This window comes from Onychomys torridus, chromosome 21 (genome assembly GCF_903995425.1).
Source record: "Onychomys torridus chromosome 21, mOncTor1.1, whole genome shotgun sequence".
In the NCBI taxonomy this organism is placed as follows: Eukaryota; Metazoa; Chordata; class Mammalia; order Rodentia; family Cricetidae; genus Onychomys; species Onychomys torridus.
Window position 1 is genome coordinate 43,438,102 of NC_050463.1, and position 27,319 is coordinate 43,465,420.

At 43.4% G+C, this 27,319-nt stretch overlaps 1 protein-coding gene across 2 annotated transcripts in view; it reads left to right on the forward strand.

Moving 5' to 3' along the window:
• The window catches only part of Nbas (NBAS subunit of NRZ tethering complex), a 288,955-nt gene that overhangs the window by 188,399 nt on the left and 73,237 nt on the right, over positions 1-27,319 (forward strand). For both annotated transcript variants that reach the window (XM_036170649.1, XM_036170651.1), the window contains exons 42-45: positions 6,927-7,156; positions 11,404-11,514; positions 20,953-21,203; positions 22,397-22,731. In XM_036170649.1, coding sequence (XP_036026542.1) covers positions 6,927-7,156; positions 11,404-11,514; positions 20,953-21,203; positions 22,397-22,731 — 927 coding nt within the window. The remainder of the gene's footprint in view (positions 1-6,926; positions 7,157-11,403; positions 11,515-20,952; positions 21,204-22,396; positions 22,732-27,319) is intronic.

Consider the following 27,319-nt stretch of genomic DNA (forward strand, 5'->3'; position numbering starts at 1 on the left):
AGGAGAGTCACTTTTTTTTGGACGTGAGTGATCTCTCTGGCATGCAAGTCTAATAGAAATTCCCAGCAGGATATTTTCATGTGCTGCTGTGTCTGTAATATGAAGTCTAAACTCCTGTGCATGACAGATAAACCCCCAGTGAACTGGCTGCCTTGCCTGTCCCTCAGGCCTATTTCCCGATATTGCCTCTTTCAGAGATTATATCCTAGCTGTTCTGAATTCTATGTCTCAGAACTTAAAATCTTGTATATACCACTGTGGATATGTGGATATAATCCTTTCTGCCCAGCTATGTGCTTCCCACTGTGGACAAATGAATCTGACCCAAGGTACCTTCTCTGATGTCCTCCCTGTCTCCTCCACAGACATGGGCCTCTTTCTCCCATCTCTTTATCAGGGTAAAAGGCTCTTTCAGGATATCATAGGTGATGCCCATGGGTCTCCTCTCAATTCAGTGATAGTATTTGAGGGCAAAATTCCCATTTCTTCCTGTATCCTCAGAACCTGATTTCCTTTGCGTGTTCAGTGGTATGGGAATAAATTCAGAACTCTTGTCCATTGCTGTGCAGTGGGACATGAGGACACTGGAGCTTCAGATGTGCAAATGTGAGGCCTGACCTGCCTGGATGGGAGGAGGGAGAGACAGTCGGGGAGCTGGCTGCAGGAAGTACGCAGGAGTGTTCTGCACACTAATGACTCATTGGTTGACTCTTTCAGCATCTTCCTACGCATCAAACAGCACTGCTGAGTTTGGAATTAAATATGACAAAGTCCTGATGCATCAGCCTGGAAAGTGAAATCAAAGTGCTTTCAATTTGTTGTTTCCACGTAACAGCATGCAGTGAAGCTCGGCTTTCCCTCACTGGTGCAGCTGGCTCTAACTGCACAGTCTTTTCACACCTCTCTACTCCCTGTGGCTGGTGTGGGGATTGCTGCCTTAGGTAGATCTAGGATCCTGCCTGTGCACGATGAAGGGCGTGTTGTCCTGAGCCGGCCAGCAGGGGCTGGAACTCACCAGGGCTTTTAGGTGACATTTGGAGCAGCCTCGCTTGCCAATGGTTCTCTTCAGTTTCATACAATAATCGATGAATGAATAATAGAAAATCACTCCCTCTTCTGACATTTGTCCTAATTTGATATCGTTTTTTAATGTTTAATATGTGATCCATGCGTGGCCAAAAAGTTCAGCTAGAGACGATGGTGTTCAGTAAATTCTGTTTCCATTTCATGCCTGCCCAGCAGCAGTTCGCAAATACATTTAGATTGTGCTGTGCCTTACTGTCTACTCACATCTGAACTCTGTGGTTGTGGTAAATGTGTTTGGAAGTATGGGCTTGCTGTCATTTTCAAAGTTCTGAGACAATATCAGTTCAAAATGGAGTGTGTCTGGTAGCTTTACAGGCTATGGAAGCTGCTGCAGCAGGGGTGAAATCCCAAACTGTGTGTGTGTGTGTTTAAGCTAGAAATTGAAATTGCTAAGTAGAAAACTATCTCAAAGTTACAGCCCTAATGGGGATACCATACCACTTGTGTACAACGTCTCGAGCAGTGTTAGCAAGAAATGGAGACCATCAGACACTGTAGACCTACTCCTTTGTGCTGCTTCGGTTATCAGTGAGCAGACTTTTTTGTGGCTGCTTGTGTATACCTTGGCACCGTGGTGCCTTGACTATATTCTTTAAAGAAATCTTACTTTATTCACCCCTTGAAGAATTGTTACTGTTTTGGAGGTACTTTGCTTTTTAGAGTTTTTGGTACCTTATTTATGGTGTTAGGTTTTTCTAGCCTGTGTGATATTTTGCAATCTCACTTGAATACTGAATATGGACGATTCCAAAGCTACCTCTGATGTCTTTTAGTCTTCTTAGACCCTGAAAGCTTTCACACTTAGAAGTCATGTCGTCAAGTTTCAGGGAGAACACGGTTGGGTGGAGACACAAGAGAAGTGGATGTTTGAAAATACTGACAACAACAAAAGGTCCCAAGTAATGTCAGGTGTAAGGTTGTTTGTAGAGCACTCAGGGAGGTGAGTAAGTGGTATAGTGACCACGTGTGGGAGGCCAGGTGGTTTAAATTTTCTTCCCAGCTACAGGACTGTGGCTGCAGCTCCCTGAAGTACAAGCAGGCATCCAGAAGACAGAAGCAGCTTGCCTGTCCTCCGACCCCCCACTTCATTGCTGGGTTGATGTGATGTTCAAGTGAGAACACTTTAGAAAGTTTAAAACTTTTGCATTTGCAGAGATGACTGAATGTTTGCATCAAATTAAGTATTGGAGTGAACCAAAATTTCTTTGGAATATTTTGAGAAAAAAGATGAACTCATGGGGAAATTTAAGTTCAATTTTAGAAGTAATACTAACGAGCCAAGTCCCTCAAGAAAGAGGAGATAGTAGGGTCGGTAAGCAAAGACTTCACCCAGGCAGGTGAGTCTACAGCACTCCCAGCTTGCTTTGTCTAATCTTTATGAGGACCATATTGAAGAAATCACTTCAAGTTGAAAACCATAGAGCTTGATGGGGAAGAAAGGCCAGTAATCCAGGCCTTTGGGGCCAATTCATTTGTTCTTCTGGAAGGTATTGTGCTTGGGAGTCAGGCCCTTGCATCCCCTGCTACCTGCTTAGCAGCCTTGTACGAGTTCTTAGGTCCCTGTCTACCTTAATACAGAAATAGTCTGAAGAGACACCTGTCGTCTGGGTTGCTCTCTTAGCTGAAACTCAACACAGGTGTATGAAGTCTCCGTCTTCCATCCTAAACACTTCAATATTTGGGGTTTTGATCTTAAACATTTCATAGGTAAGGTGAGTAAATTTGATGTACAAAATTGTGAAGTAAAAATTATTCACACAGGGCTAGTTTCTCAGTAAGGAGAAGAGATTAAGTTGCTTCAACTGTATGGGACTATATTAGCTGTAATTTGTTGGTCTGAAAATTTGTTTTCACAAAGAAATCAGTTCTGAATACTTAGTAGAAGCATGCAGGGGGATGTAGAACCTCATTTCCACACCTGGAAGGATTTGCAAGGATTTATTTTATTTTAATGATTGAATTCGTGTATACTCATAGGATTTCAATCTTAGGAAGGTGATCATCTGGTGAAACTCAATCTGTTCCCTTTGTAGAAACTGAGCACCAGGAGAATCAAGAGAGGAGATTAGTTCCTCCCATGGAGTTCCCCAGACTGGTAGCCTCCGATTGTGCACTGAATATCTATTCAGATGCCTCCTGTGAACTGCTTAGGTGTACCCCTAGTCCATCTCTAGCTCTTAATTCCTTGAAAGTAAGCTATGGGTAGAACTGGTTTTCATAGAACAGTGGAGAGAAAAAGAGTGTTTCAGTAGAGAAGCTTCTGTTTGCCATGGGTGACAATCTGCATGGAGACCCACAGCTCCCAAAGTTCAGAGACAGACTGTGGAAGGGTCAGCCCTAGAGAGTCATGTATTCTGCTTCCTGTCTTCCAAAGAGGATCAGTGGAAGAGAGGCTGGGAAGAAGGTAGAGTCAGTGGATGACTGTAAGGAGGAACTTACTGTGGTGCTGACAGCATGCACATGACCTGACTGATTTCCAGCATGGAGAAGACTGCTGGAAAAGGAAGGGTCCACATTGTTGGAGAGCATAGCACTGGATAAGTGGATGAAGCTCTAGAAGAAGCCCAGGTGGTCATGACTATTGGACCGCACAGACTAGCACAGGAAGCATGTAGAGTTGCGGGGGAAGAGGAGGGGTTAGATTCGGAGACTTGGGGCAGGGAAGGTAAGTATGACCGAAACATGCTGTACAAAATTCTCAAACTACTAATAAAAATTTTAAAGATACCTTATTTGTGCTACTGACTTACAACTCAGAACACTTTACCATGCACCTGATTTTTTATAGACGATTCTGTTGTGTTCTGGAAAAGATGGATTTATGACATGCTTATGGTCTCTCTCCTCCAGAAGCTATGATATAATGAAAGAAGGGAAGCATAAATTATGCAATACAAGAGCAACTGCAGTCAAGTTTTTAAAACATCTTTCAGCAAGTTTTACAGCCTCCCTCCTCCTCCCATACCCATGCTTGGTATATTTTCTCTTAGACTTCTCACAGCCATAAAAGCTGTTTTCTCATTACTTCCAGTTTACAGGCAGGACAGTGAAATTCAGGAGGAACCAGCTGTTACAAGGTCATCCAGCTGTGAACTTCTGCATGTCTGCTTATGGTGCCTCGTGATTCTGTTGATTGGATAAAGGAGATCAATAAGTTCTTTTGCCTTAGATGAACATGAAGGTTGTATGTGTACTTGAAGCTTCCTGCAGGATACAAATTAGAGCCTGTATACATAATGTAATATTCATGTTTGTTACCTCTGTGTGCTTCCATTTTGGAATTTAGTTCACCACCTGGCCTTTGGATTTGTGTCATAAAATGTTTTAGAGCAGAGAGAATGTAACTGTGGTGTTAAATGATACTGAGGCCTAAGAACAAGCATGCTGGTCATTCTATATAGAGTGTCCATGTCATGCAGGAAGGTGCACATGGACTGTGTGGCCCACAAGTATCATCTGTAGGCCAGTTAACTGCACAGATAGCTATATCATGGCAGCAGGTTCAGAGTTACATGCAAAACACTCTACAGGCAGAGAGGAAATAAATATCAAGCACAGGGACCCTAAGCGCTGGGGCATGTTTCCTGTTTTGCCTCTACCTGCTGTCTGATACATTGCTTATGTACAGTTTATGTGGGTTTTCTTGTTGCTGTGACAGAAACACCTGACAGGAGTCACTTGAGGGAGGGAAGATTCCTCTGTTTCCTTCCTGTGGGAAACACATGGGGGCAGCTGGTCACATTGCAGCCAAGGTCGGGATGCGACAGAGGAATGCTGGTACTTAGCTCGTTTTCTTCCTATCTTCAGTTTGGGACGCCAGTCCATGGAATGGTGCTGATCACATTTAGGGTCGGTCTTCATATCTTTATTAACTCAATCTAGAAACTTCCTCACAGATATGCCTAGAAGTGTCTCAGGATCCTGTGAAGTTGACAGTGTTAACCATCACACAGCTGATTCCCAAACAACTCTGTAATTGCAGTGAGAATTGATTTATTCATTCTGTCTTTATAGTTGTCGACACTAGAATATACGCATCTATCCTTTGCTGGAATATATCTTCATATTTCTTGGGGCCGTTCTGATGCTAGTCCCCGATGTTAGCATAGATATTAACTCTTCCAAGGAGACTTCTCTGACATGTTCTGTTCCCCTGGAGCATCCCATGCTCATTGTGTTTAGCCATCCTACCCATGCTTGCTTCATTGTCTCTCTTAGCAGGTTGCATCTCTGGAGTAGCAGAGCACGTTCTCATAGTACATTGCCTGGCACTTAAGTGTACAGTCCCCCACCCCCATTTTTTGTAAAAGAACATAGGAACAAAGGTTTTTAAATTCTAGGTAAACTTCAATTGTAAAGCCCACTGATTTTTTAAACATTGGAGATATTTGAGATTACTTCTTAAGCAGTTTAAGTGGCCATAAAACAATTTATCTGACCATGAATTAACTAACCAAAGAATGTTCAGCAAAATAATCATTGGCATTGAATACTTTTAGTTGATAAACTAAGACTGGTGGTAGGGATAAGAGATAAAGAATAGCACAGGACCACTGTATCTCTTTAAAAATGTATCTTGAATGAATTAAAAATTGGCCCTGTGGCTTCCTGTGGTAGAATTTAGTGTCATGTTTTTTTGTTTTTGTTTTTGTTTTTGTTTTTTGAGATTATGACCTAATATGTACAGAGACTTAGGGAAAAAAATGAAATACAGTTCGGTTCTCTTTTTCTGAAGTCCCCCTGTTAGAAGCTAGTATTTCTCTAAGTGGTTTTTATCTCTTCTTTTAGACTGTTCCATAATAGCATGAGGAGAGAGACTGTCAACCAGGCTTGGTTGGGTAGACTCAGCGTTGACAAATCTCCTGTGTAGCTCGGAATAATGGGTTTTCATGTTAAAAATGCTGGCAGCTTACCATCATTAAGAATGGAGTTCTGAGAACTGAAGATAGTGTGTGGGTTTTTTCCTCCTTAACTTACTTATTTTAAAATCTGTAGTATGTCTCCTAAAAATCAGGGTGGAGTGGCTTAGTGCCATTATAGTATGATATTATTTATATTTCCAGAATAGTGGCTGAGCCTCTGTTTTGCTTTATTGACTCTCAGACAAACATATATATATAATGACCACTTAATCACTAATTCCCCTGCCCTGTCGTCTGTTGATTCCCTGTTTTGTTCTGTTTGAATAATTCTATTGCTTTTTGAGGAACTGCCCAGAACCATACACCCATGTCCTTTTGAGCCTCAAATCAAGCAGAGTCAGTAGTGAAATCCATTGACTTTTGCACACTTTCTTCAGAGCCTTTGGTGTTTGCAAATGTGAGCCAGTTTTCAGTTTTGTTTCTTCACCTATTCCCCAAAGAAAACATTCTTCTCCTGTGCTGTCTGCCTTCTCTAGTGAGGGTATCGAACTGTGCTTCTCTTTTGAGAGTATTTATGGTGGACACAAGAATGTATCCAGAGGCAATAAGAGGGTGAGAATGTCTCCCCAGAGTGAATCATTAAAAGTGATCAGAAGGTTAGGACAAAAATGTAATGTAGGTTTATGATAGTTGAAATGCTAAAAATATCAATTTTTAAGTTGTTTAGAAAGTTTTTAAGGTATAAAAGAAAAGATCCAAGCAGGAGTCCAGAAATCCTGTTTGTAGGCTCAGCTCTGTGTCCTTTCTTTGAGATGCATAAAGTGCCACCTCTGCAGTTGGCTCTTAGTGGCTGTGATTCAATGTACCCAGCAGTGGGAAGTGCCGTACAGATTTCCAGGAGCTGTGTTCTACTCTTTTTAAATACCTGCTCATGTATTTATATTGAATATAAAATACATTTTTCTTCAACTTTCCCAGGTTGATCCCAAAGAGTTAATCAAGATGGTGACCAGGCATGTGGCTCGACATAGCCATGAAGCCTGGCCTGAGGACCTCGTGTCACTGACCAAGCAGCTGCACTACTACAATGAGCGCCTCCTGGATTTCACCCAGGCTCAGCTCCTCCAGGGCCTGCGCAAGGGTGTGGATGTGCAGCGGTTCACTGCTGATGACCAATATAAACGAGAAACCATCCTGGGACTTGCAGAGTAAGGGGTCACTTTGTCTCTTGAGGGGGGGGGGGTCGAAATGCCGAAGGTTGAGTTGAATTCATAGCTAGATCAGCATGCATAGTTGTTACCACAGAACCTTTCTCCAGCTCTCTCAGTCCTGTGAGGAATAGATAGTAGATAGACTATCTAAGTAGTCTTAAGGTAGAGAAGTCTGGCATAGGTAAGGACAGACTTGGGAGCCTGTAAATTTCGGCAGTAGCACTGAGTTGTATTGGGGTTTTGTTGTTTGCTGTTAGCGTCTTCTGTCCTTGGTAACCCAGTTCCTGAATTATGTCTATTCTAGGGACCTGGGCAATGACTTGGGTGAGAAGGATGGTGTCTGTGATAGAACTTTAAAAATGAGATGTTCTCTTATTCTTGGCTGAGAATCTCCCTTCTCAAAGTACATAGAATTGATATTCTTTAGTGTGTTCATAGATACTGTGGTGGTTTGAAAGAAAATGGCCCTTAAAGGGAGTGGCACTACTAGGAGGTGTGGCTTTGTTGGAGCTTCCTCTTCTATACTTCTATGTCACTGTGGAGATGAACTTTGAGGTCTCATATGCTCAAGCCATACCTAGTGTCTTGGATCACTTCCTGTTGCTTGCAAGTCAAGATGTAGGATACTTGGCTACTTCTCCAGCACCAGGTCTGCTTGCACGCCATCATGTTGCCCCGTGATGATAATGGACTAAACCTCTGAAAATGTAATCCATGCCAATTAAATATTTTTCTTTTATGAGAGTTGCTGTGGTCATGGTGTTTCTACACAGCAAGAGAAACCCTAACTATGACAGATACAGTTGCCCTCATTTCAGAAGATCAAGTAGAGGGACAGGTGCCTACCTCCCAGTTTCTAGAAAAACAAGCCGCCATTTAGCTCAGTCTCCTCACAGAGCAGAGACAAACTGTCACCTGCCTTTGTGGTGAAATGCAGGCCTTGTGAGGGAAGGTGGTACGACTTACCCTGATTGGAAGAGCGGTTCCCTAAGGATGGAGGAAAGGTGTTCCTTCCCTTGTGTCTTAGTGCTGGCGGGCTGCGCTTTGGTAGTTACGTCAAGTGAGTACTGGGTACTATCCTGAGGATGTGAGAAGATGTTCACCCACGTGGTTAATAGGAGAACTTGATTTTAACACCTCCACACAACCATTGAGTATTCACCATGGAACTCACCCAAAGTGTTCTGCGTGGTGTTCTGCAAGCTTTATCTAAAGTCCTCCATCCCATAGACAGCCCTGAGATAGCAAAGTGTTCTTATCTGCATTTATTAAATGAAAATCAAATGCTGCTTAGGGATGGTCACTGGCCTAAGTTGACATGGCTGATAAAATGTAGAAGTTTGATCTTAATCTGGGTCTGTCATGTTTTAAAAGCGTCACATCTCTACCACAACATGGTATGCCTTATGTAGTTTCTATTCTCACAGAAGCACTAGTGGGCTATGAAGGTTAGTATTGTAGTCTTAAAACTTTGGTTGAATTGTGTGTACACTGATAGGGTAGTTACTCATGTCTCCTGAGAAGTTACTTTGAAATATCAAAAATGGCTTTAATTGTGGTAATGGTATATTATGATTAAATGTTATCCTTTAAATCCTTATGAAAATGAACTGAGGTCATTCTCTGGTGACTATATTAGTCTAGACCTCTTCACTCTTGGAGGCATCTGCATTTTCCATGAGGTCTGAGGTCTGGATTCTCTGCCATGCAGGATAGGGGGAGTCGAAGAAAAGATAGTGGAGAAGGCAGTCAGTGCCAGTCTCAATTAAGAAGTGCTTTCCTCTTATCCTTTCTCCTGGAAGGTCAGCTTCAGAGTCATTTCATGTCTGGTTTGACGGTGTTCTAAGATGGTGGTGCAAAGCCCAATTCCCTTGCTTCTGGAAGAAGAACCCAAGAAACAGGGTTGTAAGGAGTTGTTCAAGGTCACGTAGCCGGGACTTGAGCCTGGGTTTCCTTTTCTAGAGCCAGTGTGCTTTTCCTTTGGCTATTTGAAATCCTCATTGTAATGGTTGGTGGTTTCTTATGAGAGGATTATTATGCAGAATACAATACTGTGAGGTAAGGAGTGCCTTAGATTATTAGTTACATTTTACTGGAGTTTTTGTCTAAGTATGCAGCCAGCATATGCTATTTGAAGTATGTCTTCAAGGATAAATATATGCTTTTGATAAATATCTAATAGGTTCTTCTATATTCCATTGCTTAGAAAAATACACTGCAGTCTTTGGATGGCTTGTTTAAAATGCTTCATAGTTTCAATGAGGTTTGAGCTTTGCCATTCTAATTTGGTGGAAATCCCAGTGTCTAGCAGTATTGAAACACACTCCTGGTTTTTGCCACTCTATTTCTACTTACGCACAGTGTGGCCATACTTCTCACCCCTTGACTGTCATAAGGCAGGGTTTGCTGCTGCTTATGTCTTACATTGTCTGAAAGTCTTTGTGAAGGCTGGTAACTTTGAAAGGGTATAACGTAATTTCCTTCCTTTCCGTCCTCATGAACTTAAAAGACACCAGTGCAGGGCTGGAGTGCTAGCTCAGCTGCTGAAGTGCTTGCCTTGGAAGCTCGAGGACCAGAATTTGAGTCCCCAGAACCTATGTAAAAAGCTGGACACAGTGACATTTTTTACAGTCCTAGAGATGGTGAAAAGGGAGGTAAAGATAGACAGATCCCTGGAAGCTTGAGGAACAGCTGCTCTTAGCTATGTGGCAAAGACCCGGGCCAGTGAGAGACCTTGACTCAAAAGGTAGAAGGAACCTGGGGACTGAGCATTGCGATTGTCCTTGGAACTCCACATGTGTAGTGTGTGACTATACTATAGTCCCCTCCCCCACACAAATGTATACCCCCCACACACACACACACACAGACAAGAAGATGACAATCCATATCCAACATGTATCTCTGCTCGGTTCCCATAATAGAATGGGTACATTGGTAGTGTTCCCTCATGGTTTCTCATTTCATCACATAGGGTCTGTACTTCATTAGAAACACGTTCAACTGACAGTAACATACTCGATGGGTTGACACACTTTTGTAACACTGAATATTTCTCTTCTGTAGCCTGTGAGAAAAGACTTTTAAAAGTTTATAGAGAAACAAGAATCCCAAAAGAATACAAAAGAAGGTGGGCACAGACACTGTACAGCAGCAAAGCCAAAATGCTTACTAAAGGCCCTTTCCAGAGAGCATTTGCCGACCCCTGGCTAAAGAAACACACAACTGCTGTGGCTTACTTAGCTGGAGATGTAATCCTGGCCCTGCTCACAGGGACAGACCCCCTTGCTGTTGCTGTGGTTGTACCAAGACCCTTCCATCCAAGAATTCCAGATTCTCTTTCTCTGCCTTTGGAAGCAGGGTCCCTGCAGCAACCTTAATGTTACTTCTCTGAACCATTGTCTTGGCATTCTTTACATCCCTTTCCCTGGTGATGCCATTTCCTGGCTTAAACCTTCCACCAGATCTTTGTTGCCTCCAGAGACATGTGCAAGTCGCTTTGGCTTGAGGACTGTGCACTGTCCTTGAGTGTGATCTTCTTGTCCGTTTATCAGGAGTCTCTCCCACTGGCCAGCTGACACTTGTGCTTACATAATGTGTGCTGCTTCTTCAACCTTCCGTTCAAATGGATTGCTCTTCATCCCAACGCTCACAATACTTTAGAATTCTAAAAACCTAATTACGATTTCATGTCTCACTCCCTATTCGGCTGTGTGTTCCAGTAACACCTTGCTTGTTTTTATGACCGAATCAGCTTAACACCTGACAATGAGGAAAACAGACAGAAGACATTTTTATAGATTACTTCCTTCCTTTTCAAATGTCACTGTGGGCTATAGAGTCTAAATCAGAATTCTTACTATTTATTCCTCAGCACTACTGCAGTTTGACTGGGTAGTTGTGTCCTGGGGAAGGCTAGCCTGTGCTTTGCAGGATATTCAGTACCATACATGGTTTCTGACCACAAATGCCACCCCCTCTGTGACAGTTAAATGTTTCCTCACATGGGCAGGTGGCTCCTTGACGGGGAGCCACTGGCAAACAGGTCCCTGCTCACCTGCCTTGCAGCCCAGTGACAGGGGCTGGAAGTCCTTTGACTGCATTCTCAAGAGCTGTGAATAAAAAAAAAATACGAAACCCACAGTCCCCCTGTACACACACAGCTGTGTCCCCAAGAGAATTGTCTTTGCTGACTTGGGTCACTGTTTCTTTTCCTTCTCTGTGCTCGGTGGATACTCCTGAAGAACGCTTGAGGAAAATGTCTACAGCATTGCTCTTTCCCTGGCCCAGCGGTACAGTATCTCACAGTGGGAAGTCTTCATGACCCATCTGGAGTTCCTGTTCAGTGATAGTGGGTAAGTACAGCTAGCGTGCACGTTGATGTCCATGCCTGCATCTTCAGACTCCAGTTTAAAACAGTACAGTTTCGGTATTCCTCTTAACTGTAGACCAAGATGTCTTGGCACAGGTTTGCCTTTTCCAATAGCCTGTAAGTTTTCATTTTTCAGCACAGCTCTGAGAGTTAGACACCTTACTGTGCATTGATATGTTCATGGAGAATCTGTTGGCAGTGGTGTTTTAGTAGTGGGGGACAGGGTGGGTATCTTGGCAGCTTGGAGTCTGCTGTGGAAGTTAGATGTCAATCTGAATAATGACTTAGGCAAGTATGAGAACAAAACTTTTATGTTCTGTATAGAAAGTGCAATTAGGAAAGCAGAATAGTTAGGGAAGGCTTTCCTGAGAGCATAACAGTTGAGATGTGCTATGGTTGGGGTTTGGTTTGTATAGCCCCTAAGTGTTTCCTCATTGATGTTCAATCTCACTGGAGGATACTAACAAAACAGTAATGTAATCCTGCTGTGGTCTTTCGATCAGCCTTGGGGAGGCAACTGGGATTGGATAGGTCATCACAGTAGAGCATCCCCATTCAGTATGGTGAGTATATAAGAAGAGACAAGAGAGCAAGACACATATGCACTGCCTTTCCTTCACCCTGCAGTGTTCTGTGCAGACTTAGGACGCTGCTAGCTAGCAAGAAGGACTGGAGCTTCTAGATCTGCGATCTGAATAAAGCTTTGCATTATGAAGTAGTCTTCTCTGGGTATTTCATTATGGCAATTCAGAATGGACTATTGCAGGCTGAGATCTCAACACTGAGTCAGGCTTAGCTATACTGCAAGGAGAAGAGAGCCATTGGAGTATAGATGGTTTAGTAAGCTCGAAGGCCCTTAGATTAGGAGCATGATGAGTCAGAGGGCCTGGCAGAGAAGCAGTACGATTAGACCACAAGTGGGAAGTGCATATGGGTGAGAGGATTATATTAATCACTGAAATAGTAACATCTACATTTTAAGCATTTATCAAATTGTACTGTATTGATGTTCGTATAGATGGTAAATGCTGTCCTAAGTGCACAATTTTTTCAGGTCCTAGAAAGGGCCATTGGCATCTCCCTAAGAACCATAGGCTATTTAAGCATCTGAGTGAAATCAAAGGTGAAAAGATTACCTAATTACCACTTCACTAAGATCTTTGGTTGGTGTGTGGAAGAAAGGTAGTATGGTAAGGGAAGGAGCTGTTGTAGGAATAGCACCCAGGACACGTGACCCCAGCTTGGCTAGCGCTTTGCAAGTATAAGAGAGGCAGGAATAAGTTCTGTGGACACTTGAAAGACAAAATTGTGTACTTAGCCTATGGGTAAGCAAGAATGAAATAAACACAGGAACTGCAAGGGGAAAGTCTGTGGGTCCACCTGCTGCACGGCAGCCCCTGAACTAGTCAGGGGACTCTACTAGGTCAGGCAGGTTGCAGGAGTGACTTGTACCTCAAGAGGACAGGGCAAGGTGGCAGTTTCAAGAGGGAGATGTCAAGAGAATGAGCACAGGAGAGAGTTCTGAGCATGTGGATAGCCTCTGTGCTGTGCTGTGCTGTGCAGGGATCCCCTCAGCAGGGATGTGCATGAGGAAAGGAGGGAAGCCTGAGAAGTGTCCTGCTCTTTATGTCAGCTTAACACAAGCTGCAGTTACCTGGAAGCAGGGAACCTTAATTGAGAAAACACCTCCATAAGGTCCATCTGTAAGGTGTTTTCTTAATTAATTATCAGTGAGAGAGGGCCTAGCCCATTGCGAGTGATGCCATCCCTGCGATGGAGGTGCTGGGTTCTATAAGAAAGCAGGCTGAGCAAGCCATGAGGAGCAAGCCAGTAAGCAGCACCCCTCCACGGCCTCTGCATCAGCCCCTGCCTCCAGGTTCCTGCCCTGCTTGCATTTCTGCCCTGACTGCTTTTGATGATCAACTCTTATGTAGAACTGTGAGTGAAACAAACCCTTTCCTCTCCAAATTGCCTTTGGTCATGGTTTTTCATCACAGCAGTAGAAACCTAACTAAAATGGACAGATGTTGAGGGCCTTCCACAAGTCCTAGTAGAGAGTTAGGTGGTGGAAAGAGACACGAAGAGAGAGTCTTACTGTCCGGAAGCCATGTCCAGAGTGTCCCAAGAATGGCAGGAGAGCTGAGGGGGTCAACTCCTGCAGAAGGACCAAAAGGCCTTTTTGACCTCAGTGTGTTTAATTTCTATTAATCATTGAAATGTTAATGTCTCCATTTGAGCATTTACCAGATTGTTCCATGACAATGGTGTTATGGATAGTGAATATTGTCCTAAATTCACCAATTCTTAGGCATAGTAACATGTTCAGATAAATATTCTCTGTGATATGTGTGGTGTTTAAAAATATACCATGGCATTTTTATTATGTATCTTTTTCTCTTTCATTGAACATCACAAGGGATGTTGTCTGTGCAAACAGGATGAGTCCTTGGTCTCTGAATATGTTACAAATTATCAGGCAATTGAGGAGCAGGCAAGACTGTTCCTGGCATATCATTATACCTGAGAGCACTGTGATTATGCAGATGTACAGCAATTACAAAGCAGGAAGTTGTTACCTCCTGGCATCATTACGTGTGAGTGGCAGTGCACTTAATATTGATCTACCAAGTGCTGTCTGGGACTTTTTCTTGCTTAGGAGGCAGCACTTTGCCCGACTACTTCATCAAACACACTAACTGGTTATTAGAAGTCGGCCTTGTAAATACTGCCAGAGTTGCCCAACATTTTATTAGTTAAGCCAGTGCCATTGGGAAGTAACCAGTAGAATAACAGAAGTGCTCTTCTTGGCTTTAGGGTATTGTTTCCTATTCCCTAAAGTCTCCCTGGTCCAGCCATGATGTTCAATCCTCCCCTGCTCCCTCTCTTTCCTCTGGCTGGTTTTGACCTGCAGCACCACCTTGACAGACAGGTGCAAGTACAGCAGCATTATGCAGAGGCTGTCATTCCTCAGCCCAGGTGGCTAGGCCAGTTCCTGTGTGTGTCATGTGTGTGTCTTTGAACCAGATGGTCCCCTTCTCTGGAGCTTGATTTCTTCAACTGCAAGCAAAGAATAGTATACCTTAAGTGATTAAGTGGTAAAAACCTAATGTGCTCCTTAGCTTATGGTCCTTGTTTCTGGGAACCAATCCTCCTAGCACCCACACTTGGGTTCTTGATCTCTTTCATCCCTTTTTGTTGTAGAATGTTATCTTAAGGTGTGTTACTGTTGTTCATGGTACATTTGTTTAACTCTGTGAAGCTGTGTTACTGTGCCTGTCTAAAACACCTGATGGTCTAATAAAGAACTGACTGGCCAATAGCAAGGCAGGAGAAAGGATATACAGATGGAGAAATCTGGGAGTAGAAAAAGAGGAGCAAGGGAAGGAGGAGGATGCGAGGGGCCAGCCACCCAACTACACAACCAGCAGTGGAGTAAGAAAGAAAGGTATACAGAAATAGAGAAAGATAAAAGGTAGATGGGATAATTTAAGATAAGCTGGCAAGAAACAAGCCAAGCTAAGGACGAGCTTTTGTAAGTAAGAATAAGCCTCCATGTGTGATTTACTTGGGAGCTGGGTGGCAGGCCCCCGAAAAGACTAAAAACAATACTTATTGTCCTTTTTATTCCCATTACTAGTTTTAAACAAAGCATGGTGTTTGCCTGGTTGCAAGTACATAGACTCTCTCCCACCCAGCAGACAACCTCGTTCTCTTGGCCTCTTGATTCTGCTGTGGCATGCTCTTCCTTCGCATTCCAAGCTGTCACTCACTGCAGACTTAGTAATGCTTTACCTTGGGACTTCCCTAGTCAGGTTGCTGGACCCTGTAGATGGCAGTAACTCTGTGAATGTGTGGCCCAGTAGTGTGAGGGTATGGGATTTGAAAAAGATCACCTTTCAAGATGCAGAGCTACTGCCAGAGCCACCTACTGCTAGCCTTGAGTCGTGTTGTAATCCTGTAAGTCACTGTCTTCTCATTGTGTGTGTGTATGTGTGTGTGTGTGTGTGTGTGTGTGTGTGTGTGTGTGTGTGTGTCCGCGCGCGCACGCGCACATGGGGTTGCGGGTGTGTTTGGTGGGGGAGTCACTGTTCTTACCTGCAGGGTTGTGAAGCTTAAAGTCAGAACTCTGAGGCCTGTATCACCGGGTGACTCTGTTTGCTATTGTGGTCATTCCTGTCATTGTTGTTTTTGAGAATTCTTCTTTTTCATGACCGAGTTTTAGACAAGGGATCATTTTTAAATACCAGAGATTGTTTCTGGCTGATGAATTAGCACTGTTTTTATTCATTCATTTTGTGGCTTTGTACACTAAGCAGAGTTTTAGGTACTAGACAAGATAGAAATCTCATGGCGTTTATACCTTGTTAGGAGCTGTCTTTCTCCTCTCTCCCCCACCATAAACACCCAGATATCAGGTGCATGAATCAAGGAAAAGCTCTGTTCAGTTGGGGAAGGCATGTGAAAGAAAAGCCCACCTTTGAAGAGCGATGAAGGACGAACATTCATTCCATCTCAAGGGGACTGGGCAGTGTGAGTTCTTGATGTTTTGTAGCTAAAGGAAGGCCACATAGCAGAACATGGTGAGCCAAGGAGAGCAAAGTGAGGTTGAGAACAGACATCTGCGTGTTGGACTTCTAACACCCTCCATCTCTGACTTCTTTTTAAATACACCGTGCTATGCTCTCAGTCTCTGTAGCCCTTGGGGTGATGGCCCAGGTGCTTTCTCTTGGCTGGTACACAGCACGAAACTGTCTTCTTGTTGGTGATTAGGTACTGTCCCTTCTGCTCACACAGGCAAAGGCCTCTGTTCTTAAGCACTTTGAGTGGATGCACTGTTTTTTGGTCTATTTCATTTGGGAGGTGTCCTTCCATCTCAGATAGAGAGATGTACAAGAGTAAGCTGTACCTGTGGAGAGAGAGCTGAAGAAATTATAATGAATGCAGCTGCTTTGTTCCGGGATTTATGCCTGAGGGTTGCTATTGCTCACACGGTGAGGCTTTGTGCCCAAGCTGCCACACTAACAATCCTGAATACTGACCTGTTCTTCCACCCTCACTAGAAGGCCCCTGTACAGAAGAGGGGTTGGTGCTGGAGTGGCTAGTAGATGGAGAAGAACAATGCAGTTCATACGAGGTTCCCAAGATTTAAGGAGCTTAATTTAGTACAGTGGTATGGGGATCATTGAAAATCAGAACAAACAGAAATGCAGAAACAGCACTAGCCTGTACCTGAGGTGCAGTGATGTGTGTAGATACCCGGATCACAGATCTCACAAACGGTTTAAAATTGATCTTTGTTCACTTCAAGGCACTAGAGAAGTTGACCAGGGCTGTGATTTGCACTTTACATAAAAATAAATCTACTACCCCCAAGAGAAACAAAAACTAATTTCTACTATTGCCAAAATAGAAGCATTCTGCAATTCTTATATCTGTGTTGTGATTTTTTTTTTCCATTTTTTCTTTCAAGACAACGTTTCTCTGTGTAGTTTTGGTGCCTGTTCTGGAGCTCACTCTGTAGACCAGGCTGGCCTTGAACTCACAGAGATCCACCTGGCTCTGCCTCCCAAGTGCTGGGATTAACGGTGTGTGCCACCGCTGCCCAGCGTGTTGTGATTCTTTAAAGTTTAAATCTTTGACAATTTTGTGTATGTACCATGTATGTATTCTTGCTTGCCTTCATTGCCTTTCTCCCCCAACCCTGTCCCTGTGGTCCCTCTTGCTAGCCAGTACCCTTCCTTCTTCCTTGCATTTGTGCGTGTGTGGGTTTTGTGCATGAGGCACTGATGCTTTTTGTCCATGGTTGCAATGACTTTGTCATATGCAGTAACAAGGGATTCAGTCTCCCTGCTTCTCTTCACAGTGTTTCCTGGGTCTTGGGTTTGTGGTTGAGCATTAATGTGGTGTGATTCTTAAGGTTCCTTCTTCACACATAGCCAATAAGTTCCTGAAGTAGATATAATTCAAACAGTACATTTAGGCCAGTGTGTGTCCTGTGCCAGGTAAAGCCCCAGTGCTGTGACTTTTTACTTTGTCTCACGCAAGCCTGACCAGGACCCTTGTTTAAAATGTTCCTGATACAATTCTTTTAACTCTCCAAGAAAATTGTTTCTCTGAAAAATGACTTATGCAATTTTGCAAAAATGCCATGGAATTAGAGATTATACATAGTATCTGTCATATAGGGAGTGTGGCTAATACTGTTGATTTTGAAAATAGTCTACATTTACCAAATTCACCTTATGACCCCTACAGTACATCTAAGCAATTACTCTTCAAGTCAATGTGGATATCAGTTATTGCCATGGGAATATTGATGATGCAAGACCGTTATGACTGTTTCCTGGATGATGCCTGTTACTGCATCTGCTGTGGTATTGCTAGCATATTGTTAAAGATGCAAATAGTATGAAGTTGTGTATCTGTCAAAAGTGACCTTTCATTGTCAAATTGTCTCCTTGGGAAGGAGACAAAACTTACTGAAGGGCTTCAGTATTACCACTGTATTTTATATAATAAAATATTTGATAAAGGAACTCACTGAATATCATTGTTACAAAAAATAGAATCTCAGACCAGGGTAATCTAGAAAAGTTAAAGTCAACTTAGCCGTGTTTTACCTGAGGCATTCTTGGGCTAGCTATCTTAGGGTGACCCTCCTCTCAGGTGTGGCTGTAGTTCAGAGGGGAGACCTGTCACTTCACAGTTGCCAGTGCTGAAGCCACCCATCCATTGGAGTCACTCGTTGGGACTCAGGGATCTTTGTGCTTTGGAGATTAGTCTCTGTGGGACATGCCCAGTCTCTGTGTCCCAACTGTGCCTAGCAAAAGTCTCAGATGGACACACTGCTTTACTACAGAGTATTAACAAAGCTCTCCCTGGAAGGTCTAACTTGGGGCCAGTTCCTGTCCCTTTCCAACGAGATGAGTTTTGTCTGAGCTTTTGCTTCAGAGAGGAGGAACAAGACTTTCTGCAGAGGGTAGTCATCAAGGCCAAGAGATACCATAGAACCAAAGTACTCCGGGCTGCCTGTAAGTTTCACGTCACCCTGCCCCCTGCCCCCCTGCCCCCCTGCCCCCTCTGACTCTCCCAGCCGCCTTTGTGTCTCCATTCTCACTGGCCCCTCCTCTTCTCCTGTCCGTATTCCTTTTAGTCAGCTAATGGAACTGTATTATCTCTCGGGCCCAGATTAAATGAAGAAAAATGTATTTAAATAAATTTGTTCTCTTGTACAGATAAAAGTTCCTCAGTGCATGCTGCTTTGCGTTATTGACAACTTGAAGGCATTACAGAACATCTTAATCATAGGATTCATCATGATAATTTCCCTCCTTGTGCACTAAGTACAACCAATGCCAAATCCTTCCAGTAGTTAGCCTCGGGAAGATAAAGAGGCAACACACAGAATATTAACTGCTTCATAGCTAAACTTCAGTCTAGGAGAAAAGCACTTAAACCACTTTTAAAGGTAGTTATTAGTTAGATTAGAGAAAAGCCTGCAATGGTTTCATAGTATTTTGTTAGATTTTTGAGCGAGGTCTTTAGGAATTGTTTTCTAAGCAAAGATTTAATTTCTTGCTCCAAAGAGAAGATAACATTTTGTTTCACTGGAAGTTATTAAAATGAGCTATTGATTACTGACATCTACAAAAGATCTTAGCACATTATAATTTTCAGGAGAGAGATGCTTGGGTCTTTATCGTGTGTCAGGAAAGGTATTCCAGGATCTGTCTTGACAAGCTAATTAGGTGAAATTGTACACGAGGCAAACTGAATTGTCGGCGCAGAGTTGAACGTGAGCAGATGAGGGAAAAGTCACGTTCAGAAGGACTGGATTCAAAGTCAGACCGAAGCTGAGTAAACTGCTGTGGAGTCCTTGTCCATTCTGTAGACCGGCTTACCCTGAACACTGTGTATAGGGGTGTTAGGAGTGAAGTGTGACAGGGTGACTCTTGGGGTGTTGGCCGCTAGAAGGGAGAACTGTTGAAGATGGGTCCCTCTTTGTGAGGCAGTGTTCGTGTGGGTGCTTGGCCTCCGTGACACAGTGGCTCTCTGAGGTAGTGAGCAAGCATACTCTGAGGCTGGGTGGGTCAGGGTGGCAGTTTCTCCTTCATGTGCTGATAAGTAAGCAGCTGCAAGGTCCTCGTGTGGGAATCAACATAGAAGAAGGCTCTTCCTTCCCGTGCTCCACAGCCCTTCTCTCTGCACAGCTGTCTGTGTGGAGCATCTTAGTGAGGTTGCGCAGTTTACCGTTTTCTTCCACACTACATCATTCTCGACCTCATTTTTCAAATTGTGAAGAAACATATTTTTTTTGCCATCACTTTCCTATATGACTCTGTACAGTATCCCCCGAGTATTTTCTCCGCTGCCTTAGGTGTCCTGGAGACACCATTTCTATTAGTATGGTGGGCTACCCCAAAGACCTTCACAGGTAGAGAATGGAGACTCACACAGTCCAGGCCCTGAGTCAGCTGTCTAGGAAAAACAGAAGATCAAATAAAGCCTTCTCCTCTCTCCAGTTAAATAAAACTCAGACAAGCCAATCTAGTAAAGAAAATATCATGAACTTTTTTTTTCCTCAGCAGATTAACCTTAAGTAACTCCTATTAAAATTTATATTAGACTTTGAGTTCGTATGAAAAGGTACTTAAATTAGTATGAAAATATTAAGATGTATCTTCTATTCAAGAAGCAGTCCTATAGATACTATTGAAAGCATAATTATTTCTTTCCTGTTTTAATCTTACTTGAACATAAAGTTGGTGTTTATTGAATATTAATTCAGTACTCTTAGGTGTAAGACATGCCTAAATGGTGGGATTTTATTCTTCCCCTTGCTATTTCCTTCTTTCTTTTTAAATTTGCTTTTTTATTTATGGCTCATTTTGTGTGTGTTCCTGCACATGTGTGTGTGGAGATGGTAAATGATTTAGAATAAATGTCCTATCTTGTTTTGTGTCCTAGCTGGCAAGAATAGGCAGTTCTGGAACTCTAGGAATGCCTGTTTCTTAGGGCTGCTGTGCTTCTGTCTGTGGTGACATGTGAAAGTCACACAGCAGGAGGGCAGACCTCTACTCCTTGTTGGTTTCACTTCATACACACTGCATAGTTCCTGTGGCTACTTAGAGGAGGCTTATTAGAAGTAGCATCCCTGGGCCAGCAGGATGGCTCAGTGAAAAGCACTCTTCAGAAGTGTGATGGCCTGAATTGCGTCCCAGGACCCATGGCGGGAGGAAAGAACCAATGCCCAGAAGTTGTCCTCTGACCTCCACGTGCTGCTCCCTGTGTCATGCATCTGTGTGGGCTCCCTCCCCCCTCTGCCCCCCCCACAAACACACATCACCTTTTTTCCAGGGTTTAAAGATCACTTTTTTGAAGGGATCACATATAACATAGACTGTTTGGTTCTTGATTTCAGTTTGTCCACAGGAGAAATTGAAAAGCGAGCCCAAACCCTTCATCTCTTTGACACTTTGAAGACAGATCCTGAGTCCTTTCATAAACACATGCTCAAGTATATCTACCCCACCATCGCGGGCCTGGATCACGAAAGGCTGCTGTATTATTTCACTCTCCTGGAAAGCTGTGGCTGTGCAGACTTTGAGACAGCTCCTATTAGGCCAGAAACCCACATTCGCCTACTGAAGAAATTCAAAGTCGTTGCATCAGGTAGGACATTTATGTTCCTGCTGGTCCCTCCCTTCTAAATGAAACCTAGGGGTTAAATTCCCATTCACAGCCAGTGCTATATATTCATCTGTGAATGTGTTCATATATCGTCACTGACATAGTGAAGCCACAGATTTGTGGAGGAGATTGACTTTAGTTAGCATCTTCCCGTTCCTGCAGTGAAAGCATTCAGCATCTGGAAAAGACAGAAATCTCCTGAAATTCCCCGGTGACTTCAGGTGAATCTGCTATGAACAGCCTTCTTTTGTCAAAGTTGGTATTTTAAAATGACATGATTGGACCCCTCATCTTAGGCAGTTTGGAAGAATTTCACTTTAGTAGAATCCATTTATTTAAAATATTCATGGCACTTGTGGGGCTGGAGAGGTAGGTCAGTAGTGAGGACTTGCTGAAATCCTAGGTTGGTTCCCAGCACCCCCATTAGGCAGTTCACAGTTTCCTGTAACTTCAGCTCTAGGAGATCCGACACTCTCTTCTGTCCTCTGTGGTCACCTACATAGGTGGTGCACAGACATGGATGCAGATGCTCACATAAAGATGTAAGAGAAATCAAGTCTCAACATATTTATGTATTTATGTATGATCTTAAGTATATAATTTTTTATAAATATAATATACTGAATACAGTATTCAGGACATATCAAAGAACCTTGGCACCTTGATGGATTTTAGAAATGTTTAGAGTGGTGTCCTTGCTCTTATAACTAGGAAATTAAATGTGTTAACTACGCTCCAGTCTCTACAGTGTTTCATACTTTATGTGGCACTTTGGTCTATATTCATCTTCTTCCATGGCAGCTGTGAGAGTGTCCTTTAGGTTATCAGTTGTTCTAATGGCTGCTTTCAAGTAGCTGGTGACAAATGGCAGTCTGGTGATTGTACCGGTAGATGACAGCATAGGTGCTGAGGGCCATGAGCAGTAAAGGCGAGGAGAGAGCACAGAGAAGGACACCAAGAGTCGCCTAAGTTGAGTGACGTGGAGTTGCACAGAGTAGGTCCAGGCTGGGGCTAGAACTCAGTTTCCGATCTTCTCAGGAAAGCCTAAAGCTCACGGCGTAATTGCTGTCTTTTCATTCAGCCGCCCGCGCCTGTAGGGCTGTGTGTGTTTGAGGTGCCCTGTGTGATGTTTCCCCTCCAGTCAGCCACTCCCCTCCTTTCTCCTCTCTCCACAGGTCTTAATTACAAGAAGCTGACAGATGAAAGTGGGGAGGCCCTGGGAGCATTGGAGCCGGTGCTCACAAGTCAGAATATCTTATCTATTTCCAAACTTGCTCCCAGAATCCCTGAGAAGGATGGGCGGATGCTTTCCCCCAGCTCCCTGTACACCGTCTGGTTGCAGAAGTTGTTCTGGACCGGAGATCCCCAGCTCATCAAGCAGGCTCCGGAGTCCTCCTCAGAGTGGCTGCATGCCTTTGACATCTGCCTGAAGTACTTTGATCGCCTGTGTCCGGATGACCTCATCACTGTGGTGGATGCAATTACGTTTTCTCCAAAAGCTGTGTCCAAGGTAACCAAAAAGTAGTTCAAGGTAGATATTGAGAGTACTTTGAAAAAAATGAAAAAATTATGCTTACATTCTATAGATTTGTTTTTATTTTCTTCCTTGAAGTAGAAAAAAAAGACACTTGACTTTTCTTTTTTGTTGAGCTTAACTGAAAAATCACTTTCTGCAATTACATATAAAGAAGCAATGAAAACCCGAGGTACTTACTCTAATTTACACGTACATTTTGACCTGCTGTAGTTCTCATGGGTATGCCATAGTTATCATAGCATCATCCTGGTTTTTCACTGTGAAGTTTAAGGGAGCCCCGTGGTCCATCCTTGATGTCGTTCTGCTCAGAACCTAGACTGACCCCTTTCTGGGATCGGTAGAGCCCTTAGGATTTTCTACATGCATATGAATGATGCGGAGCAGGACATGGCCATAGGATGTCTCAGGGTGTGCATGCCATAGTTCCCAGTGCTCTGTGTTTAGACCTGAGACCTGCTCTCCATACCTCTTCAGTAGTTATCTGAAATCAAAGTTAAGTGCAGGGTCCTCTTTGCTTTTCACCCTCTGACCCAGATAACCTTACTCAGCAACTGCTCTGTCCTTAGTGCTTGCGCCCCAGCCTTGTGTCTCTTGGAATCTCTCTCAGCCTCTGCCTTCAGGATTCCTGTTTCCTCCCTTTTCCCCACAGCTGACACTGCCTTTTCTTCCTCCAAGATGGCATGTGTGTTCAGTGCCTCACCTGAAATGTTTGTTATGGTTAATATTATGCTGCCATTGCAGGATAGTTGTGAAGTCTGGCAAAACACTCATCTGGCGTTTGGCACAGGTGAATTCTGGGTTAGTCACTCACTAGACTCCAAGTTGTGCGTGACCAAGAACCTTTTCATTTTTGACTAATCTAATCTAGCTAACTTGAATAACTTGATTTTGGATCTTACGGCCACTGCTTTAAAATGGAGATAATCATTGTTTTCAGGAGGAAATAAGGATAACTTTAAAGGAAAGGTAGGGAGATGTATTTATGAAACGCTTGTGTTTGGGAATCACATGAAGCTGGCAGGTCCCCATCAACTGTGAGAACCCATCAGACCCTTGCCTCTTCCAGAGGAGGCTAAGGATGAATAATCCTTGAGGAAGGTATATTTGTCTGAGTTAGGGTCTCTATTGCTGTGAAGAGACCCCATGACCATGGCAGCTCTTATAAAGGAAACACTTAATTGGGGTGGCTTACAGTTTCAGAGGTTTAGTCCGTCATCATCATGGAGGGACATGGTGTGCAGACAGGCATGGTGCTGGAGAGGGGAGCTGAGAGTGCTATCTTGATCTGCAGGCCACAGGAAGTGAACTGACACATGCACTGGGTACAGCTTGAGCACCCTCAGTGACACACTTCCTCCAACAAGGCCACACCTCCTAATAGTGCCACTCCCTGTAGGCCAACGATTCAGGTACATGAGTCTATGGGGGGCCATTCCCATTCAAACCAGCACAGCTACTGTTACCTGATTTTAGAAGCAAGGTAAAGCTGGTAACGAGGAGCCACACTTTGTTCTGCAGGAAGCTGCATGTGTCCTTTGGTAGCCATTATCCTTTACTACCTGTAGGAATTCATCGGTCCCGGAGATGCCTGTCATGGCCATGGCCACAGCAGAGCTGAGTTTAGATGAGAGAAGGAACAAGTCCACCTAGAGTCTGAAGTCACAAAATGGCCCATGAGCTGAAACCCGAGCGCTGCTGAAGCGAGTCAACAAGGTCTAGACAAAAGGACAGAGGAGCCTTCCTTCCCACATAGTCTCCTGGCCCACCCTCAGGCTGTCGGATGTGTCAAGTAGTTTATGTGAGGCCGGCCGTGGTCCACTGTGGTGTGTGGTAAGAGGGAGCGGTCACTTCAAGATTTAAAAATATATATACCATATGCCCCCTATGCCCCCTAAACCAGTCTTTCTCATAGGCTTTCAAGATATCTGTGAACTATTTGAAAGTGTGTGACACACTTGTTTGTGCGTGTGCAATTTTATGAGGAAAATACACAGGGCCGACTCAGTGAAGATTCAGCCGATTACTGTGTTAATCTGGGAGTGTAACTGGGTGGTGTAATCTAGGTGCAGCATTTCTTTTTCCTGGACTGTTCCCAAGAGGGAGTTTTGTAGTGCACCAGGAAAATTGTAAAAGTAAAATAATTACCTTTAAAATTCTGTATCTTTAGTCTAGGTATAAAATCTTCCCCCATTTTATTAATGGTTTAGCTTTTCATTTTCTGGTTAGAGCAGGTATCTATTACATTTTGAGAAAATGCATATTTGAATCAGTGCAGCACACACACACACACACACACACACACACACACACACACACACAGAGAGAGAGAGAGAGAGAGAGAGAGAGAGAGAGAGAGAGAGAGAAAGAGAGAGAGAATATATTATGAGACACAAACCCCACAAGCCATGTTAGAGGACACATTTGGAAGATGGAATACAACTGAATTTGTTCAGATTTCCAAAACACCAGATGTTTCCACAGCTTGTACATGATGCTGGAAATGTAAAGTGAGTGTGTGTTATTCATATACAGTGTGCAGTTTTCAGGAGTGTGCCGACATTTAATTCAGAACGAAATCTTTAGAAAGAATGTGTAAGCTTTTTCTAGAGTGCCTAACAAAACAGTCAGCAATTGTTCCGATACTAAAAGTCAGACAGGATGTCTGCATCATGTGCTGTATCCACAGTGAGCGTGCCAGTGGTGCCCTGCGTCCTTGTCCTGACAGTTGTTTAATTAACACTTACATTAGCAGAGTTCTTAGATGTTCTTGGGAAAGCATTCACCAAATAGCATTATGTCATATGCAGCGGTTAACTTTTCTGACACTTGTGGTGATGGATATACCGAGGGGAAAAAGCATAAAAATGTGTATGCTGCAACCTGAATTGCTGAGTTGGTTAGAGTGCCCCTACTGTGTTAATTTTAGCAATTGGGAACACTTTTGTCTCAGGTACAGACAAGTGAGGGTGGGTGACACTGTTCCCTGGTAGATGTGAGCAAGTGTCTACTCACCCCAGAAATGGAACCACCAACAGCAGGTATGGCTGTCACTAAAGCCTGACGTGGTAAACCAGTGAGTTTATTAGGGTTCCTTCCAGAAGTGTGGGTGAGTGGGAAGTTACAGGAGTGGGGATGAAGGGTCATTTATGGGTGAGAGGTCACTTTCAAGAGCAGGATCACCAAAAAACACTGAAGCCTGGGCCCCTGCTCCCCACAGCTTCTTTGGAGCACAGAGCCTCCCAGGTAGCAGGTGGACAGCTGGGTAGTGCCGTCCCAGGCAGCTGGCCTGGGCTTTGTCTCCTCAGCTTCTGCATTTAGACTTGTTCTGAATGGAATAAGTAAAGAAAAGTCAGCCTCACACAGATACGAGGTTAGGAAAGAGGATGGAGTAATAGCCACTGCTTTGGACTGTCTTTTGGGCTGCATGAAACATTCTAAACATTAGCTGCAGTGAGGAATCTAAAACCAATTTAATTGCATTAGGCATTTGGAAAAGTTGGTACACTGGATTATAAAGACCGTGCACATGGTGACACATTGCATTGCTCAATGTCAGAATGTTACATGCCTTAGTATGAGCACCAGTGTTTCATCAGATAAATCTTGATTTTTTTCCAGATACCGTCAAGCTAAGAGTAGTAGATGCAAGTTTCATTTTTAATTTTTTTCAAACTTTATCATTGAAAACAAATATCATGCACTGTTTTCCTTAAAGTGGCAGGCTTTTTCAGTTTGAAGAGAATATCTACCAGATGTTCACCTCTGAATAGATCTGTAGTTTGTCAGTTGCTCTATCAGCTCCTAGGTCATGTGATTGCACACATGCCATGTCCTGTCACACTTGTCTGCACAGTGATTGTCATTTAATAGACAAAATTCCTGATTTCCGTTCCATCATCTCGAACATTCTTCCGTGGACTGGCAGAGTACAGTGAGTGACTGTTGGTGTAGTCTGCTTTGTGTCAGTCCTCACTGTTTCACCCAGGATTACATGTACGCTTTGAGTGCAATGTCAACACATCAGAAAGGGGGCAATCATACCTTACTGTCATTATACAAAGTGTTTATTGTTAAGGCTCCTAGATGTAATTGAGGTTCTTTGTAGTTTACACACCATACTTTGAAATTATTTTGGGGTTCCTGATAGTTTATGGACTTTACTAAAAGTTATCATCTCTAACCAGTGTAACTGTCTCCATTCTCTTTTGATGTTTGCATGAAAGATAGTTTCACATTTCTAAGACTTGTTTATTATTTTTATACATATGTGTGTGTAGCCACATGAGTTTATGTGCACCACATGGGTGCAGGACCATAAATATATAAAAATAGTTTAGGCAAAATTTCATCATTGTTATTGGTAGAACTGGAGAGGAGAATGTGGCTTCTTTCTCCTGTTAACCATCTCCATCCTGAGCTAGCTAGATCTTCACTGAACCCTGCCAAACACACAGGCAGGCCGGCAGCTCACACATACCCATGGGAAGGGCTACCTCGTTTCTATTCACGGGCTGTAGATAGGCAAATCCTGGTCAGTGCTTACTGTAGATCTAGCATTTGA